This window comes from Aegilops tauschii, chromosome 3 (genome assembly GCF_002575655.3).
Source record: "Aegilops tauschii subsp. strangulata cultivar AL8/78 chromosome 3, Aet v6.0, whole genome shotgun sequence".
Classification (NCBI taxonomy): Eukaryota; Viridiplantae; Streptophyta; class Magnoliopsida; order Poales; family Poaceae; genus Aegilops; species Aegilops tauschii.
This window is the reverse complement of record NC_053037.3, coordinates 600584847-600601285: the sequence shown is the minus strand read 5'-3', so window position 1 is coordinate 600601285 and position 16439 is coordinate 600584847. Positions and strand designations below refer to the sequence as shown.

At 44.4% G+C, this 16439-nt stretch overlaps 2 protein-coding genes across 2 annotated transcripts; both read right to left on the bottom strand.

Annotated features, from left to right (window-relative positions):
• Positions 1–1445: 1445 nt before the first annotated feature.
• On the bottom strand, positions 1446–6734 carry LOC109779198 (protein LONG AFTER FAR-RED 3). Its single transcript, XM_020337806.4, has 15 exons — positions 6502–6734; positions 6265–6404; positions 5989–6090; positions 5798–5870; positions 5544–5650; positions 5335–5458; positions 4700–4894; positions 4093–4178; positions 3887–3994; positions 3023–3118; positions 2849–2947; positions 2666–2740; positions 2354–2485; positions 2112–2227; positions 1446–1829 (listed from the first exon to the last, which is right to left on the bottom strand). Exons 1-15 carry the CDS (start codon positions 6596–6598, stop codon positions 1655–1657), a joined length of 1725 nt encoding a protein of 574 aa, XP_020193395.1. The 5' UTR covers positions 6599–6734; the 3' UTR covers positions 1446–1654.
• A 435-nt stretch (positions 6735–7169) lies between these two features.
• On the bottom strand, positions 7170–15351 carry LOC109779197 (uncharacterized). Its single transcript, XM_020337805.4, has 17 exons — positions 14897–15351; positions 14552–14791; positions 14273–14419; positions 13549–13627; positions 12603–12786; positions 11990–12055; positions 11190–11426; positions 10891–11097; positions 10477–10780; positions 10237–10396; positions 10031–10139; positions 9595–9730; positions 9380–9435; positions 8995–9294; positions 8792–8914; positions 7640–8341; positions 7170–7538 (listed from the first exon to the last, which is right to left on the bottom strand). Exons 1-17 carry the CDS (start codon positions 15039–15041, stop codon positions 7365–7367), a joined length of 3369 nt encoding a protein of 1122 aa, XP_020193394.1. The 5' UTR covers positions 15042–15351; the 3' UTR covers positions 7170–7364.
• Between the last annotated feature and the right edge of the window lie 1088 nt (positions 15352–16439).

The window sequence follows — 16439 nt, the reverse complement described above, 5'->3', positions numbered from 1 at the left end:
CCGCCGAATACAACGACCCGGCATTGAGCAAATTTTTTATGTGGACGACATGGCCAGTCCAGTTAGCGAGGAGAACGATGTTGCCGAAGACGAAGATTTGTCCCGGCTCGAAGATTGCGACGGTGCTGATTTGCTCGTTGATCTTTACTCCCATCCTATCGTAGTGATCGCTTAGTGGGACTTGTATGGGACACCAATGGAGCTAAATCCGGCAAATCTTGGGGTAGGGGATTCCTAGCTAGACGATTGGACAAGATGGTAACATGACACAAATTTTTACCTAGGTTCGGGCTCTCTAAGGAGATAACACCCTACATCTTGCTTCTGTTTTATTGCTTTGGGTTGGAGTACAAAGTACAAATGACCTGCCCTGAGATTGTTGTGTCCCTTCTATGAGGCCTATCCCTCGGTTTATATAGATACCGAGTGTCTAGGGTTACAACATCCTAGTCAGCTACATACATGGAAACAACGTCTTCAACGAATCCAACACCTTGGCGTACACGACAAGTTTCTAGAGCCTTTTGCTTAGGCGTCATGGGTCTTCCAAAGTGGCCTTCTCTGGAACCGACATGGGTGTCATCGTCCCATCCCATCAGGCCGAGAGGCGACGTGGTGAGAGACCCCAAGCTGGGACACATCATCACCATCAAGAATTAGCTCACAAGCTCGAGTGGAGAGCCGGTTTGTAGGGCTGGCCACGCACCGCTCGCGTGAGCACCGGTCCGCTACCTAGCGCAAGGGGCGCTGACTAGGAGGTCCCGCCTTGAGCAGCAGAGAGCTTGCGCAGAGTCATATGACGAGGGACTAATTGGAGGGTGCCCTCCACGGGGGGCACTTTTCTTGGCCGCGTGCGCCCTCCAGCGCTCCAAGTTGTGCGTCCTAGCGTCGTTAGACGTCGCATGCTAGAACAATCTCAGAGTGGAACGTCTTTTTCCTTTTTGGTTTTTGACTTCTTGGTTTTTTCCTTGTTCGGTTTTTTTCCTACTCCCTTCGTTCCTAAATATGTCTTTTTAGACATTTCAAATGGACTACAACATACGGATGTATGTAGACATATTTTAGAGCGTAGATTCACTCATTTTGCTCCGTATGTAGTCATTTGTTGGAATCTCTTAGAAGACTTATATTTGAGAACGGATGGAGTTTTTTTTTTAGTTTTTTCTTTTTTTGGTTTTTCTGTTCACAGGTGTGCTCTTGCATAGAGCACAACTGTGATTTACTCAAGAGCACAAGTTCCCTTCACGTGCAAGCACAGTTTAGAAGATTGATGCAACAATCGTGGGGTGAGGTTCAGAAGCGAGGTGAGGATGCTCGACAGAAAGGAAGTGATTCATTTTATAGGCGCATACTGCGGTGTGACGGCGGGCCAGATAGCTAGTTTCATGCTTCCTACAGAAATCATACAAATACTGTCGTACAGAAATCATACACTACCAGTCTGCTACCCACAAGTGCTCGATTCATTATGTACGAAAAAAAATATACCTGGATCCAACGTAATCCTTGTACCACTGAATAAGATTGGTATGACAATTAGTACTTCCAGAGTTAACTGACAATGGTTTGTGCTGCTAAGACATGTGCGTCTTCTATCTATCTGAATCCGGCCTGGACTTGGAGGCTGCCGGAGCGCCGTTGCCTCGGACGGGGGCTATGGGTAGGCCTGCTTGCCATTCACATACGTCGCCAGGACGTGCCCCGGGATGTCGTCGGCGAACTCGCGCCACGAGGTGGACGGCAGGACCACGAAATCGGCGTACTTCCCTTCGACGAGGCTGCCCAGGACATGGTCCAGGAAGCAGGCGTAGGCGGCAGATATCGTGTGCCTGCAGCTCGTGCAGAAAGAGCTTCATTAGTACAGACTGAAAATATAGCAAGTTCCCGGCAGTAAGTCACACTTCATAGACGCATATACAGCAAGTACATTACTCCGTGAAACAGAGCGAAATCCACATTTGTAAAACAAGCGGCGGTATCGACAGACTCTGCTTGCAAAGTCTGCTATATAAAGATCTCAGGGGACCAGATATCAGTGAGGCATTCCATGGCATTTCAGAAACAGAGTGTAACCAAATGGAACATACGTACATGACTGCAAAGAGACTCACGCTTTCAAGGAATCATCCAGGGGCAAGCGCTCTGCGGAGATCCAGGGCGCCTCCCATCCAGGCAGCTTACGGGACATCGCGGTTCTAATAGCTTGCAACGGGTAAATATCTGAAACCTGGATAACAGACACACATACAGTTAACTGCCTATATCTCCGCGCGTGGAAAAAGAGCTGCCTATGTAATTTTCCCGCCAAGCAAAAATCGCTACAATAGTTCAAGGATTTCCAGGAAATACATACAGGCCAATCAGAACCAAAAGCCAGATGTGCGCCACCGGCAAGTAGTGATCGGAACAAGTAGGAGCTCCGCTCAGCTCGTTCTACCCCGATCTTCCTTCCAGCAGAGTCGGCATCATCCAACAAATGATCTGGCTGCCAAAAACAAGCATATCTTTCAGAAGACAGAGTAGCATTTCAGATAATTCCAAGTAACTATGGAGAGAACTGTAACAAGATACCAGAGCCTTCAGACTCCTGTGTTGTTATGCAGAAACAGAGACCATCATTACGAGCATTATATAACATATATAGGAATGGAAGAGAATGATCGACCTGCACAGATGCAATGATACCATGCTCTCCGAAGCGCGTTGCTGCACCTGGGGATAGATGCTGTGCATGCTCAATCTGATTTCACATGAAGCAAGTTTAGTTATATTCAACTCATTAGTTCGTTACTACAAAAATGATTTGAGGGCATAATCTCTTGTTCAGTATGCTAGCAGAAAAACATACCCGGAACCTACGGTCCTTTGTTCCATTCAAACTAACAACCTTGTCGAACATATCTAGCAGCATATCGTTAGCTTTATCTCCAATTGCATGTATGGCAACCTTAAAAAGAACAATATTACTTTCTCAGATGATGGTAAACATGATTAAGCATGTGCACAAATGGAAAACGTGTACCTGAAGTCCTGATTTGTCTGATTCTAATGTTGCATTGAGCAGAACATCCATATCTAACAATTGGAGACCATAATCGCCAGGAACATCCTCATAAGGCTGACCATATATATGAAACACTTGAAAACCAGAACATAACAGTTTATTATTTGCATTTATGGCGAAATTAACTGCCTGGCTGGACAAATTAGTAAAGGAAAAAATTGTGAAAAGCCTAGATTGTTAGATTAGACATTTGCTCCCCCAAACACCCATATTTTATAATAAAAAATGGGATAAGCTTTATATATATTGGCAAGCTATTGCTTAAGAAGTCTGAGTATTTAGTTCAGCAAAAAGAAGGAAATGATTGATAATTGTACACCTTTACAGTTTCCACCACCAAATGAATAAGTACCAAAAGCAGATACCTTTCTAAAACAACGCTAAAAAAAATCAAAACCTTATTTGCTAATGGACCACCACAAATTTACATCCAGAAATGCAAAGAAGATTTAGTGGTAAAATATCAACCCTCTAGATAAGAATATGATGTGCATCTCTTCCATAAAAAATATGATGTAGATATGAGAATGACTTGTTAAATGTACTTGCTGACACAACCTTTCTCAATTTACAGTTTCTTGCAGAAACAGAGACTGATCGGGCTAATCATATTGGTTTCTTTATACATAACCAGACCAATCACAAACTAGTACCATGATGTATCGCATTCCACGCACGAGCATAAAACAGAGTATTTGTGAAGCTTTAACCACAAAAAGACAGCATTGCTATGGACATAAATTTCTAGACCGTCAATATATAAATGCACTAACACTAACAACATGTCTGATAGGTACTCAAACCATACTCAAGACTACTTACCTCATAGAACCATGCACTTGAGGAACCCAAAGAACCATCAAGAAAAGCTTTCACACCACCTAGATGAATCCACCCACTTAAGGATCGACCTCTTTCATGAATAAGATCCTACAAGAGATAATATGCAGATAAGTGTTAATAGTATTCGCATAATATTAAGCACTTAGAACAGAAGAGCTTGGTATATTTCATGAAACATAACTTACAGAAACACGAGGCCATGTCGGCATTGGGAAGAATAAGCAGACTCTAATCATCATCTTTCCCATAGAATGAGCCCATTCATAGACATCTGTTGTGATGTAAGACAATACTTCAGAACAAATAAGGCTCCAGTCCGAAAAAAAGGGTTATAGATGAAAGACTACAAAAGTAGATCCTTGGTCCTTCAAAAGAAAGGTACGGGTGAATCACATTGAAATTCATTAGGAGTCATCCAAACAACGGAAGAAACGTCCAGCTCTACATAACATTTGATCGTGACTTGAGCAGTATGGTTCTTTTACTTGAATAGGCAGAGTAATCAAGCAGATTAGCTTTATGTCTAACAGAATCAATAAAAAAATTATAAATTGGTGGTACAAACCCCAATAATGACAACAAAAACGTATAATGGAGAGAACTTGCCATTTGTTGTTTCAACACAAAGACATCAACAACAGGCATGCCCCTATAAATAACTTCCACAGAGCATAATGCAGTCATCTATATGGAACTACAAATATGTTATGTTTTTTACTGTAGATATTTGTGAGGTCTTTTATATCTGTGTTTGCTGTCTTCAATGTTACAAGCAAAAGTGGCACAAGATACCTGAAAAATCTTGCCAAGTTTGTTCTTCTGAGGTCCCAGGGACATAACTTCCAACATCAACAACAGTAGTCACCCCTCTCATTAGGGCGTGTCTGCTTGCTGTAAGGAGAGCCTCTCTTCTATCATTTACAGATACTTCTGGAATCACATTAAATACAAGCTTCATAGCAGCATCAACCAGCAGACCAGTGGGCTCTACAAATAATAGTGTGGATCAGATAAATTATTAATTCTTATCTTAATATTTATGACAATGTTTGCACTTGAAAGTACATTACGAAAGATCAGTGTATATGTGTTAGTTGATAAATGATGTATGACCAACAGCTTAACGTGGGTTTTATCGGAAAAAAACAGTATAATGTGGGGAGACCATGAATCCATGCGAATATGGTGAAAAATATATACAGTTTCTTTTAACAGATACACATGAACATTATAATTCATCATGAACTGCCTTGATTATAACAGTTAATGGTTTGCTTCTAAGCCTTTTTTTGTTTGGTAAGAGCGTATTTATGTTTGAATTTGAACACTCCGTGTTTGATAAAGAGATTCATATTGGTTCAAGGTTAACTTAAGAAGTAATTTCAGGTCCGTAAAGATAAAGGTGTATGTCAATTACTTCACTTTACCTCTTTCCGTTGTTCTTACAATAGTTCCACCAACTGGGTCATTTGTGTTTTTGTCAATCCCAGCAATCTTCATAGCTAGTGAATTGGCCAATCCCATGTGACCATCCATGCGTGAGAGCCAGACCTGCAACTGAAATTTGTCACTGGCTGTCCCTGTGTAATGGCTTCTTAAAAGAGGTCGAACTCGCGAGATTGAATTGAAAACACACTGGATTATCAGGAGATATATCGTCTAACCAAGCAGCAGTGGGGATTTCACCACCCCAAAAATCATTGTTCCAACCTCCTCCTCGTACCCACTCGCCAGGATGTTTATCTGTTTGGAAAATAAGTCTCAGAGATGCTTATCTGTTGTACTCCCTCCGTCCCAAAATAACTTTGGGTCGGAGGGAGTACTAAGCAACAAGATGATTAAAAACAGCATTGCTAAACTAAGAGAAGGAGCAGCATAGTTCATCGAAACCTCTGACGGCTCCCTTCACCCTGCTGATGAACTCATCTTTGCTTCTAACCCCTCGAAGCGGGACCCTCGCCAACTGCAGAAAAGTTCAGAGGTTAAATTTACACAACTGTAATAATATTGGGACTGTAATTTCACAGGCAGGCCATGTCATGTCATGTACTGCAAGGGGAGGCAGATAGGCAAAGCAGTACCTGCAGGCCACCATCGATTAGGTGCACATGGGAGTCGATGAATCCCGGGAGCACCACATTGCCACTGAGATTCAGCTCATACGTGTCTCGGCCCTTGAATTCCTGCACTTTACAGTCTATGCAGTCAATTTTGAGCAACCGCAGGAGACAGAAAATATATGCGCCCGCAGTAGCAGTTGCAGTTGCGGTTACAGTGACGCCGCAGGCAGAAAAGAGCAGATATTTTTTTTACAGATAATCTCTTGAGGGAAGGTGGGCAGCAGGTCCGAGGGCGACCTTGAGGGAGTCGTAGGTGCCGACGCGCAGCACGCGGCCGGCGCGGACGGCCATGGCGGCGGCGAAGGGGCGGGCGGGGTCGGCGGTGTAGATGGTGGCGTTGGCCAGAATCATGTCGGCGAAGCGTCCCCGCGGCGCCCCTGCGAGGGGAGGAGACGAGCTGAGCACGAGCCTGAGCTGAGCTTCCCTCCGCGGGAAAACAGGGGGGGTGGGAGGGAGGAGGAGGGGAGCGCGTACATGGGAGGCGGGAAGCGGGGTCAGGGAGGAGGAAGACGGCCGCGACGGCGACCAGTGCCGTGGCGCCGGCGGCGAGGAGGGCGCTCGGGGCTGCCATGGTGGCGGACTGGCCGCTGGGGTGGGTGGCTGCCCTGCGCGCTCAGCTGGGGTCGGCGGGTATCGGTCTCTCTCAAATAATATCAGCAAATAATCTTCTTTTAAACGCTTCAGCTTGTTATTTTTGCACATCTCGCAAATGAATCGGGAAGAATCTTCAGGAAACTTGAAATCTTTTTTTCTTTTTTTTAGGTTCTCTCCACATTTGGAAATCTTCAGGAACTTGAAATCTGGAAGAGAGAGGCCAATATGAACCTCTACAAGTCAAACGCATTCTACATCCAAGAAATGCAGGTCAAATGCGTTTTTATTCTTTTCAATTTATAAGTCATACCTACTGTAGTATTTTCGATCGAAAAAAAATTATTGAAATCGTAACTTTTTTTTTTGTTTTCTTTCGTGCGAACCATAGCAGCTCGCGTCTTCTAAAGTTTCCACTGGGGGGCGGGGTATATTATCACGATCTCATCCATATGTTTTTCCCTACTCCCACAGCCGTGCCTCATGTGAAATCCATGCGATGCCTTCATCAAGAAAAAAGAAATCCATGCGATGCGATCGAAACAGGTCCACAAGCAGAAGCAGACGTCGTTTTTATTGAAGAGCAGCACATCACGCTCGCTTCTCTTATTGACAGGTACCTGTCCAGTTACAGCCTTCTTACGTTTACACGAGCGAGAGCGACTCGGACATTATTGTTTCAGTCTCTCGAATGTTCTTTCTCTCTCAGACGCACCTCTGACGGCCACATCAGACAGATGGGACGATCAATTGGGTAGCTGGGAGCTGTAGATGTCATGGCACGACGACGAAGGCGACAAGGGGCGCAGCCGCAGCGAGAACCTGTAGCTCGCCGCCGGCGGCAGCAGGTACTCCTCGTGCACGCACGGCGTCCAGCTGTCGTCCCCGCCCACTCCCATGTGCCTGTGATCAAGATGCACCTGCAAACACAACAACACAATCCAGACCATTTTCAGCATCACTCTGCCATCACAGCTCCAACAGTTTCAGAAATTCAACACTGTCAATTTCAGAGACGGACCTCGATGTCATCTCCCTTGACCAGTTTGTGCTGATGGGTGGCCCGGTCGAGCTCCGCGGCGCCGTAGTAGCTCGCGCTCACCTGCATCGGCGGGGACTCGCCGTGGGTCGAGGCGAAGAGGCCGAACCCGTCGGCGTTCTTAAGCGCCACCCACCGGACGTCCGCGCGGCCGCCACACTCGCCCGGGACGATGTAGGGCACATGGAGGTCCTCCACGCTGCTCTCGTACACGCCGACGTGCGCCGCGGCCTTGCGGTCGGGGTAGCACTCGAACGGGCCCTTCCCGTACCATGTGACATGGTTCAGGGATTTCTCTGCATTGAACACGACGCCCACCCGCGGGAGAGGGGGGAGGTCGCTCTTGGGGTTTACCTCGTAGTCGAGGATCACGTCGCCGGACTCGTAGATCCGGCAGCGCATATGGACCCGGAAAAGCACGGACTCAGAAGCTTCTGAAAGAGCGGCATCATCCGGTTTTGGCAGGTGCCCAGGAAGGCCGTAATATGTGGTAGAAACCTCGACGGTGTGGTCTGGCAGCTCCTTCACTGAAAACTGGCTGCTGTAGAAGGAGACGTTGTCGAGGAAGGCTTCCCTCCATGTTGTGGCATAGGACTTGGTGTAGAAGCCTCCATTGTCGTTGTCGGTTGGTGCACGCCAAAAGCAAGGAAATATTCCCTTGCTCATAAGCTCGACGTTGTTGATCTGTTGTTCACAGAAGTATCATGAGTTCCACATTTTGATGAACAAAATAGCACTGACCCTGATAAAATATTGAACCATATTCGGTGGCTGGCAACTTGCATTGTACAAAGCCAGTCGCTATTCAGGACCATACAATTCTTGGAAGATATGTACCACAAACTACAGCGACGCGTGGAACACCTTTTTAAAATACTGACAGATGCTACATAACTGTGAACTAAACAGGGCAACTTTTTTTGTTTGCGGAAAGCGCCCAAGGCCATATAAAACTAAACAGGTCACTTGACATAAACCTTATATCTATTTAGATTTTCATGGTTTTGAGCATAATCTCATACGAACTTCTTAGAAGTTTATCAGGTACTTGCCTCCTAGATCTAGGATGCAGGCTCAAATATGCTAAAAGAAAGGTAAAGCAAATCAAACTTCCTTTGGACAACAACAACATACCTTCCAACTGTCAATTGTTCCCAACTGACTGTTTATTTTGATTTGCCATTCATGGTTCTTGCTAATGATTACGCCATCACCAACCTGCTCAGAGATCAGAGGGCTCTTGGACAATGCTATCACCTGAAGATGGTAGCGTCTGGTGAGCAGTAAGACAAATGAGAAGAAACAGGAATCAGCAAGATCAGTCAGAGGAAACATACATGAGGAACAAAGCCCTTTGTCTGAGGTAAACAAAGTTGTGCTGAAGCCAAGACATGACCAGCTTTAGCCCATCGTGTTGGGTCCCTCAGTGTCACGTGTACAGACAAAAAAGTTTCTTTTGCCACACAGGTACTCCAAAGAGTAAACCAAGGTGATGATTCCATGTTAATAAGATGGCTACTTTGTGGTGCTAGGTTTGGAACACTGAATGAACCAGAGCCCAAAACGCTACCATCCCCATGAAGAATCCAGCTGAAGTCCAAAGCCTCTGTTGTCTCAGAAAATTGTCCATTTTCAATCTGCATGACGATAATAATGCATCTATTAGATAAATTTTTAATCCTATATAATGAAATAACTTGACGAATATTGATCAGAGGTTACCTTAAGAATATTATCCACCAGCGATATTTTGATAGGCTGGTAAAGATATTTAACTTCTGCAAGCAGAAATAGTTAACCGAGTAAGTTTGACATCTAGAGGCTAGTGAGACGAAAATCTTAGTGTAACAACTTCGTGAAGTAATAGATTATCAGGATTTTAAGTACACGTAAAACAGCAATAAATTTCTTTCCAATTGACTGGTATTTCCAGTTACCATTAACAGCAGGGTGAAGCGTCCGATCAGGCCACACAATGCCATTAATGCAAAAATTCAAGTCATTTGGAGTGTCTCCAAAGTCACCACCATATGCCCAAGATTTAGATCCATCAGCATCCTCCTTCAGTAAACCCTGAATATTTTTGAAAAGGACGTAGTGGAGAAACAAAATTAAGACACTACAACAATAAAAAAACAAAGTCCATGATCTATGTTCGCATTTAAATTTTGTGTATTCTATACTAGATTGGCATGGGTCTATGAGTCAATATTTTTTTCGATGAAATGGGCCAACACTGGTCCGATATGTATGTCATGTACACTACAATCATGAATAAACACAAGTACAACCATACAAACAGAAATTTTGGCATAGCATGCTCCCAGTAAAAAAGAAGGTTAAGGATAAGACGAGAGTAAATTCGAACATAACCTGATCGACCCAGTCCCATATAAAACCTCCTTGGAGTCCCATCGTGTTGTCTATCGCCTTCCAATATGCGTCAATATTTCCATTACTGTTCCCCATAGCATGTGAATATCTTGAAAACAAAGGGAAATGTTTTATTTAATATTTCAGGTATATGAATATAAAAACAAAGGGAATCAAGTACACATGTGGTGCCACAGTTACCATACTCGCAAAGAATGAGGGGCCTGTTTTCAGATGGGTCATTTGCAATCTTGAGAATATCCCAGACACGCATGTACATGGGGCATATAATATCTGTGGATGATGTTCTGGAGCCACCTCCTTCATAATGGATGAGCCTTGTTGGGTCTCTTCCACGAACCCACCCTACAAGATTATGATTCACAAAATCATAAAAAAAACTGCAAGACATGAACCGCCATCGCAGAAAACTTTTTACCGCTTACCAGACATAGCAGAGTGGTTTGGTCCATATGAGGCTTCATTTCCCAAGGACCAAATAATTATGCACGCATGATTTTTGTCCCTCTCCACCATGCCAACGACACGATCAAGCATAGAATTTGCCCAGATGGGTTCTAGTGTAGGATGTTTGAAATGGCTAGTTTCATCAAAGCCATGTGTCTCGATATTGGCTTCATCAATTACATAAAGACCAAAAATATCGCATAACTCATACCACCTTGGATGTTGGGGGTAATGGGAGTTTCTAACAGCATTGATGTTGTTTTGTCTCATCAAGACCAGATCCTATCAAAAGATAAACAGTAAATAACTGAAGCTACTGACTGGAAACGTCAAACTGAACAGATGGCATGCTATGCTTTCAAATATGACAGTTTAAAGAGTGGGTGAGTAACCTTGATCATGCATGCTTCTAAATTTGTCTTCCCAACACGTGGATGATGCTCATGTCTGTTGACACCTCTAATTACAACAGGAGATCCATTGACAAGCATCTGCTTGTGTGCCAGGACCACATTACGGATCCCTACTTGGCATGATTCGCAATCAATAAGCTTCCCATTGGCATCTTTAAGGAGAACAACAAGAGTGTATAAGTTCGGCTGTTGGGAAAGGAAATACAGTTATAAGATATAGTAGTTCAACTGTAAATACTAATATTTTTATAGAATCTCCCCAGGATTAGATTTCTTACTTTTTCACTAGACCAAAGCTTTGGATTTTCCACTTTTCCACCAAGAACATAACCATGAAAACCATGGCAAGGGCCTCCCTTAGGTTCTGGCTTTGTCTTCAAGTTGACTATGTTAGCAGCTGACATGTCTGAATTCAAATCATCAGATGATTTAGAATTATCAAATAATGTTGCTTCAATCGACAAAGTTGGGATATGCTCCCTGTCTTGCTTGTGTGAATCAATTTCCACCTCAACCTGACATATAGAACAAGACCAAAAATGAGTATAATTGCGGAACAGCATCAGAATAAATGTTCCCTTGAGCAATGCATAGTTAGCAGCTATACCATCTGGACGGTACAAAATGGTTTGCCCACTATAGGCTTAAAACTTCAAAGGGCGAGACATACAAATATATATCACGGGAGCCATGCAGAAGCATTTCATAAGCATGTCGTCTTTTGTGTGTTTTGATAATATTGGATTATATAAGACGCCAAGGACACTAAAAAAGGGTAGACCATTCTTCACAAGAAAAATGAGGTCAACTTTAAAAAAAGTTATTGGGTTTAGTTCACCTATAATTAATCAAATGGCTGTGAGTTATAGTTGTTACTATGATGAATGTTACTATGTTTGAAGCTTAAATTAGCATTCTCATCCCAGAAAGGTTTAGGGGGTGTAGCATGGGTGCAACGTTCTTGCGTATAGCCACTACATTCCCAAAGGTTTATGCCACTGTCCACTATTTTCTTGCAGCATGAGCTCCATCATGTAGCATAAGTTTATAACCTGACAAAGATGGATAGCATAATTACCTCAATATCAGCTACCCGGAAGTTCTCATCCAAGGTTGCTTTGAAAAAGTAATCTGTGATAAAGATCTGCAAGGAAAAAAATTACGAACTCACTAACCAAGAATTTACCCTGATCGGTGATCATAGACAAAAGCAAATTAAATGACAAATACAGTTTACATGTCAAAAGCTTAAAACTAGCATGTTTGTGCATAGTTGCTTACGTGGGTGATATATTATATAAGAATCCGGTCACTGCTGATATATACAAGAAAAAAGTTCTCAGCTGACATTTCGCATCTGAGTGTAAAGATGAAAAAAAAGGGTACTCTATTGATTTTCTGAACATAGCTATAACAACATGACCATTGCTAGCCAGCAAAGGCAAATAGATCCCTGCAACAAACTACTCCCTCCGTCCGGAAATACTTGTCGGAGGAATGGATGTATCTAGACGTATTTTAGTTCTAGATACATCCATTTGTATGCATTTCTCCGACAAGTATTTCCGGACGGAGGGAGTATTATTCATTCATGAAATGAGGTATTTTACTCAAGTGTAAAATTCATGGTGTGTTAAAAACAACAGCTTGGAATTCATTCAATAAGATGCGAGCAAAACTCAAGAAGTAACCTGCGGCTTTGATAATAGTAACACATCTCTGTGAATACCGGACAACCACCAATGGTCTTGATCTTCAAGATAAGAACCATCACTCCACCTCATGACTTGAACTGCAAGAACATTTTCCTTGTCTGAATCACAATGATGGCAGCAATCAGTGATTTCAAACTCAGCAGGAAGCCTGCTGTCTTGGCTGCATAAATACACAAAACATGGAATTTACTTTCTAGACAATAAAATAGCAAACTCCAGTAGATGACCAGCAAACAAACCCTCTATATTGAACTGATTAACTAGCTAGATAGGTATGCACAGTTCAAACACTGCAAGGATCTCTTACAAGTCACCAGCTGTATAAATACTTAGGACATTACATTACCAAGAACATAAGCACTCCATAGTCCATATATAAGCTACATCTGAAAGTGATATAGAGTAAACTACTTGTTCACACAAAACTTCAAAACTTTAAAATCAAGCAAGTAGCCAGCTCGCCTAAAAAAAAAAGATGAATCATTATTAAAAAAATATCAAAGTACCACTGCTGAACTCACTGTTCACACTTCACATAGCAAACAAAGATTTTATACAGATGAGCAATCTGATAACAGTTCACAATGAAAAAGTACAAGTATAAGAATAGGAGGAATCTAGACTTCTTGCAAATCAAAATCCCCAGTAATGTGAAAGATGATACTTAAAAAAATCATCATTTCTGAATCCTGCATGTAAACAATCGATGCTCCCAAAAACACTTCACTTTGCTATCTAAGGAGCACAAGCAAATTTAAGAGTTCGATACTCAAGAAACCATGCTTCACAAGATCCTTGGGCAGTAATTACATGAACAGGGCATTACTTCATTTAGTATTATGAATTATATATTAACTTGATAAGTCTCCGCACAGTTTTGGAGATTCAAAAAATACGAGCAGTGAGGTTATTGGTGTCATACCTATATCCAATTGGTACACCATTTACCCAAGCAAGAAACGCTGAATCAACAGCTTCAAAGTGCAACAAAATTCTCCGACCTATCACAATTCACAATCAGCTCAGAATTATTTAAAATGGAATGGAATATTATTTGGTAACTAAGTGTTGCATCAGTGTCAACATTAAAGACAACAATATTATGAATGTGTAGAAAGAAAACACATGCCATAATTATCATAACAGGAGACAGCACAGAGATACCAGAAGAACAGGAACAAAACATAAAGGCAAGAAAATTATATGTGTGTAATTAAGGAGATAGGCAATAACTCTAAACCAGTCAAACTCTTGAAAAACTGAACAGTGAATTAGGCAAATCCTAGATGACCAAAAAAATTGACAGCAGGGTTTGTCGCCGCCAGAGTTTTTGTGGTAATTTAAAGAATTTGCTCACTGTATTGTTAATTGATGCACAGGAAAGTTATAAATTCCATGAACCAAAACATCATCACAGTAAACAAACTAATTTCCTTGGAGGTATCATCACTTTATCTAGAATTCTCCTTACTCCTTAGCACTCAGGCTGTTTATGCTAGCTGCAGCAATGCAATCAATGGATTCATAATGGAGAGGAAGATCTGGTTGCGTATGCAAGATTCTGATTCTGTCAGAAGTAGAGCAGGTGTAACAACTACCTGTCCACATAGGCAAGATTTTGATTATGTCAGAAGTAGATGGCATACCTTTCCATTCTTTTGGGATGTGAAAAACCATTCTGTAACAGCCCGTGGGGTTCTCGGAAGGCACAAACGGCGGGTTCATGGGGAAGGGATAAGTGACATTTGTGTAGATCGGACGGTCGAACCCGTGCATCTGCCAATTCGAGGGAACTGCAACCAAGTTTGTGTCCATTAGTAGAGAACAGAACTCCAACAAAACAAAACAAATTTACTAAATAACAGCATCCAGACTAAAAGCAATCAGAACCAGTCCTGATCAGAACAAGCAAGCAGCAACCGTGCCTGGCAGAGCCTCCCAGTCAGAGTCATTGAACTGCGCATCGTAGAACTTGTCCGGGACGGTCTCCGGCGACTGCGCCAGCCGGAACTTCCAGTGCCCGCTGAGCGACCGCGCGTACGGCAGCCCCCGGGACCAGAACGCGGCGCTGTCCAGCGCGCCGTGGACCGCGCCGTCGTCCCAGACGGCGGCCTCGGCGTCCAGGTGGCTCACGTTCCTCCGCTCGCGCCAGTACCTCAGCGCCCCTGTTTTTCGACAGTTAAAAACAGAGAGCAAAAAAAAGTTGAGAAAACAGCGAGAGGCTTATCTCTTCCTGATCGATCTCGAGTCACCAGGGGGTCTTCGTTTACCTTCGAGCGTGTCCTGCGAGCGGAGCGGCACGTGCGCGTCCCGCTTCCTCCACCGGAAGAAGGACGGGTCCTCCCAGAGCTTCTGCGGCGGGGAGTTGGCGGGCGGAGGGAACATCGCGCCGCCGCTGGCGGAGGCCACCGCCATCGATCACGGAGGCCGCACGAACAAATCGCCGAGAAGGAGGACAGACGGACGCGTCAGGCACGTGACGGCGCCCAACCGAGCTCTCGGAGATGTTTCCGATTTCGATTTTGGATCGCTCTCGCCGCCGCGGGAAACGGGGCGGGCGTTTGCGCGGAACGGACCTTACCGGCGAGAGGAGGTCGGGATCTGAACGGCGGAGGTCCGGCGGCTCCGTCGCCGCCGTCGAGGGAGGAGTGGAGGTCGGGGAGTGAGGAAGAGTTTGGGGGCAGGAAGTCACAGGGGATTAACTTACCACCACAGAAGAGGTGGCGCGCGAGAGGAGTCACCAACGAGTTGGTGACGGCTGCCTCACTGACGTGTGGGCGGCGGGTCCGCGCGTCAGTGAAACGTCGAGTGGGTGTAGGCCCGTACGCAATGTTTTCTTCCTTCTCTTTTTCGACGATACGTGACAGAACATGATTTCTTACTGTAGATAGATTTTTAATCGAGATCCGGCATGTGCAGCAACATGATGGTGGATATACGTATTTTGTTTCAAATCCTGACGATGGACTAAAATAGGGTTAGTGCTTAATACGTTGGCGATTAGTGCGTGTCAGACATAGTATTACTTAAGGGAATCGTTTCTCACCGGGGCACCGGCCAAACCGTTCCGCCGGTCACACGCTGGACGTGGGATCAAAACTGATCCAACCGATCACATCACCTCTTACGTAGGCCCACTCCTTATCGCTTCCCAACTAAAATTATCCATCTCTCCCCTGGAGTTCCATGGCCGCTACCTCCGGCGGCAAGACATGGCCGCGCCAGCCCACCGGCGGCGCTGCTGCTTGCACAAGCACGCGCCCTTAGAACTCCCTTTCCTCTGATGCGCTCCGCCATGGCCGCGCCCTCGTCCTCCCCCCTGATGCTTGCGTAATGGTCGCACTCCCTCCTCCTCTCCCTCAAAGCTCGTCGCCATGGCCACCTCCTCCTCCACCCCACCCCTCAAATGCTGCAACCGATGTGCTCGCCATTGGAACTCGTGTGGCCGCGTGCTGCATTCCACGGCCATGGCCGCGAGCTATTTTGTTCAAGAGAGACCATGATTTTTCTGTTGACCAGCTGGAACCAACAATCGGCGGCGGTGGAGCTGCGATCGGCAATCGACCGAGCTGCAACTGGTGATACAAAATGCTACGACCAGGGCTAATTTTTGCTGGAACCAAAACAGAGAGCGGAGTTTGAAATGGCGCCGAGAAGCTGCAAGCAGTACCCAAAAATGCTACAACCCGTGTCCAAAAAAGCTACCACCGGCTTCTTCAAAAGTTTCAGACAGAGACGGGGAAGCTGGGAGGAGGCCATCGAGAAAACCAAAAAAGCTACAACCGGCTGCGAGATAGTTGCAACGGTTCTCTT

What these genes read in the sequence shown, in the direction of transcription:
- LOC109779198 (XM_020337806.4), bottom strand. Translation starts at nt 6,598, where the DNA reads ATGGCAGCCCCGAGCGCCCTCCTCGCCGCCGGCGCCACGGCACTGGTC. An exon ending in ATATATCTCCTGATAATCCA is followed by an intron (nt 5,459 to 5,543) that starts GTGTGTTTTCAA and finishes TTTCAGTTGCAG; the next exon opens with GTCTGGCTCTCACGCATGGA. An exon ending in CAAGTGCATGGTTCTATGAG is followed by an intron (nt 3,119 to 3,886) that starts GTAAGTAGTCTT and finishes ATATATGGTCAG; the next exon opens with CCTTATGAGGATGTTCCTGG.
- LOC109779197 (XM_020337805.4), bottom strand. Translation starts at nt 15,041, where the DNA reads ATGGCGGTGGCCTCCGCCAGCGGCGGCGCGATGTTCCCTCCGCCCGCC. An exon ending in TGACTGGGAGGCTCTGCCAG is followed by an intron (nt 14,420 to 14,551) that starts GCACGGTTGCTG and finishes ACTTGGTTGCAG; the next exon opens with TTCCCTCGAATTGGCAGATG. An exon ending in AGCTTTGGTCTAGTGAAAAA is followed by an intron (nt 11,098 to 11,189) that starts GTAAGAAATCTA and finishes CTTTCCCAACAG; the next exon opens with CCGAACTTATACACTCTTGT.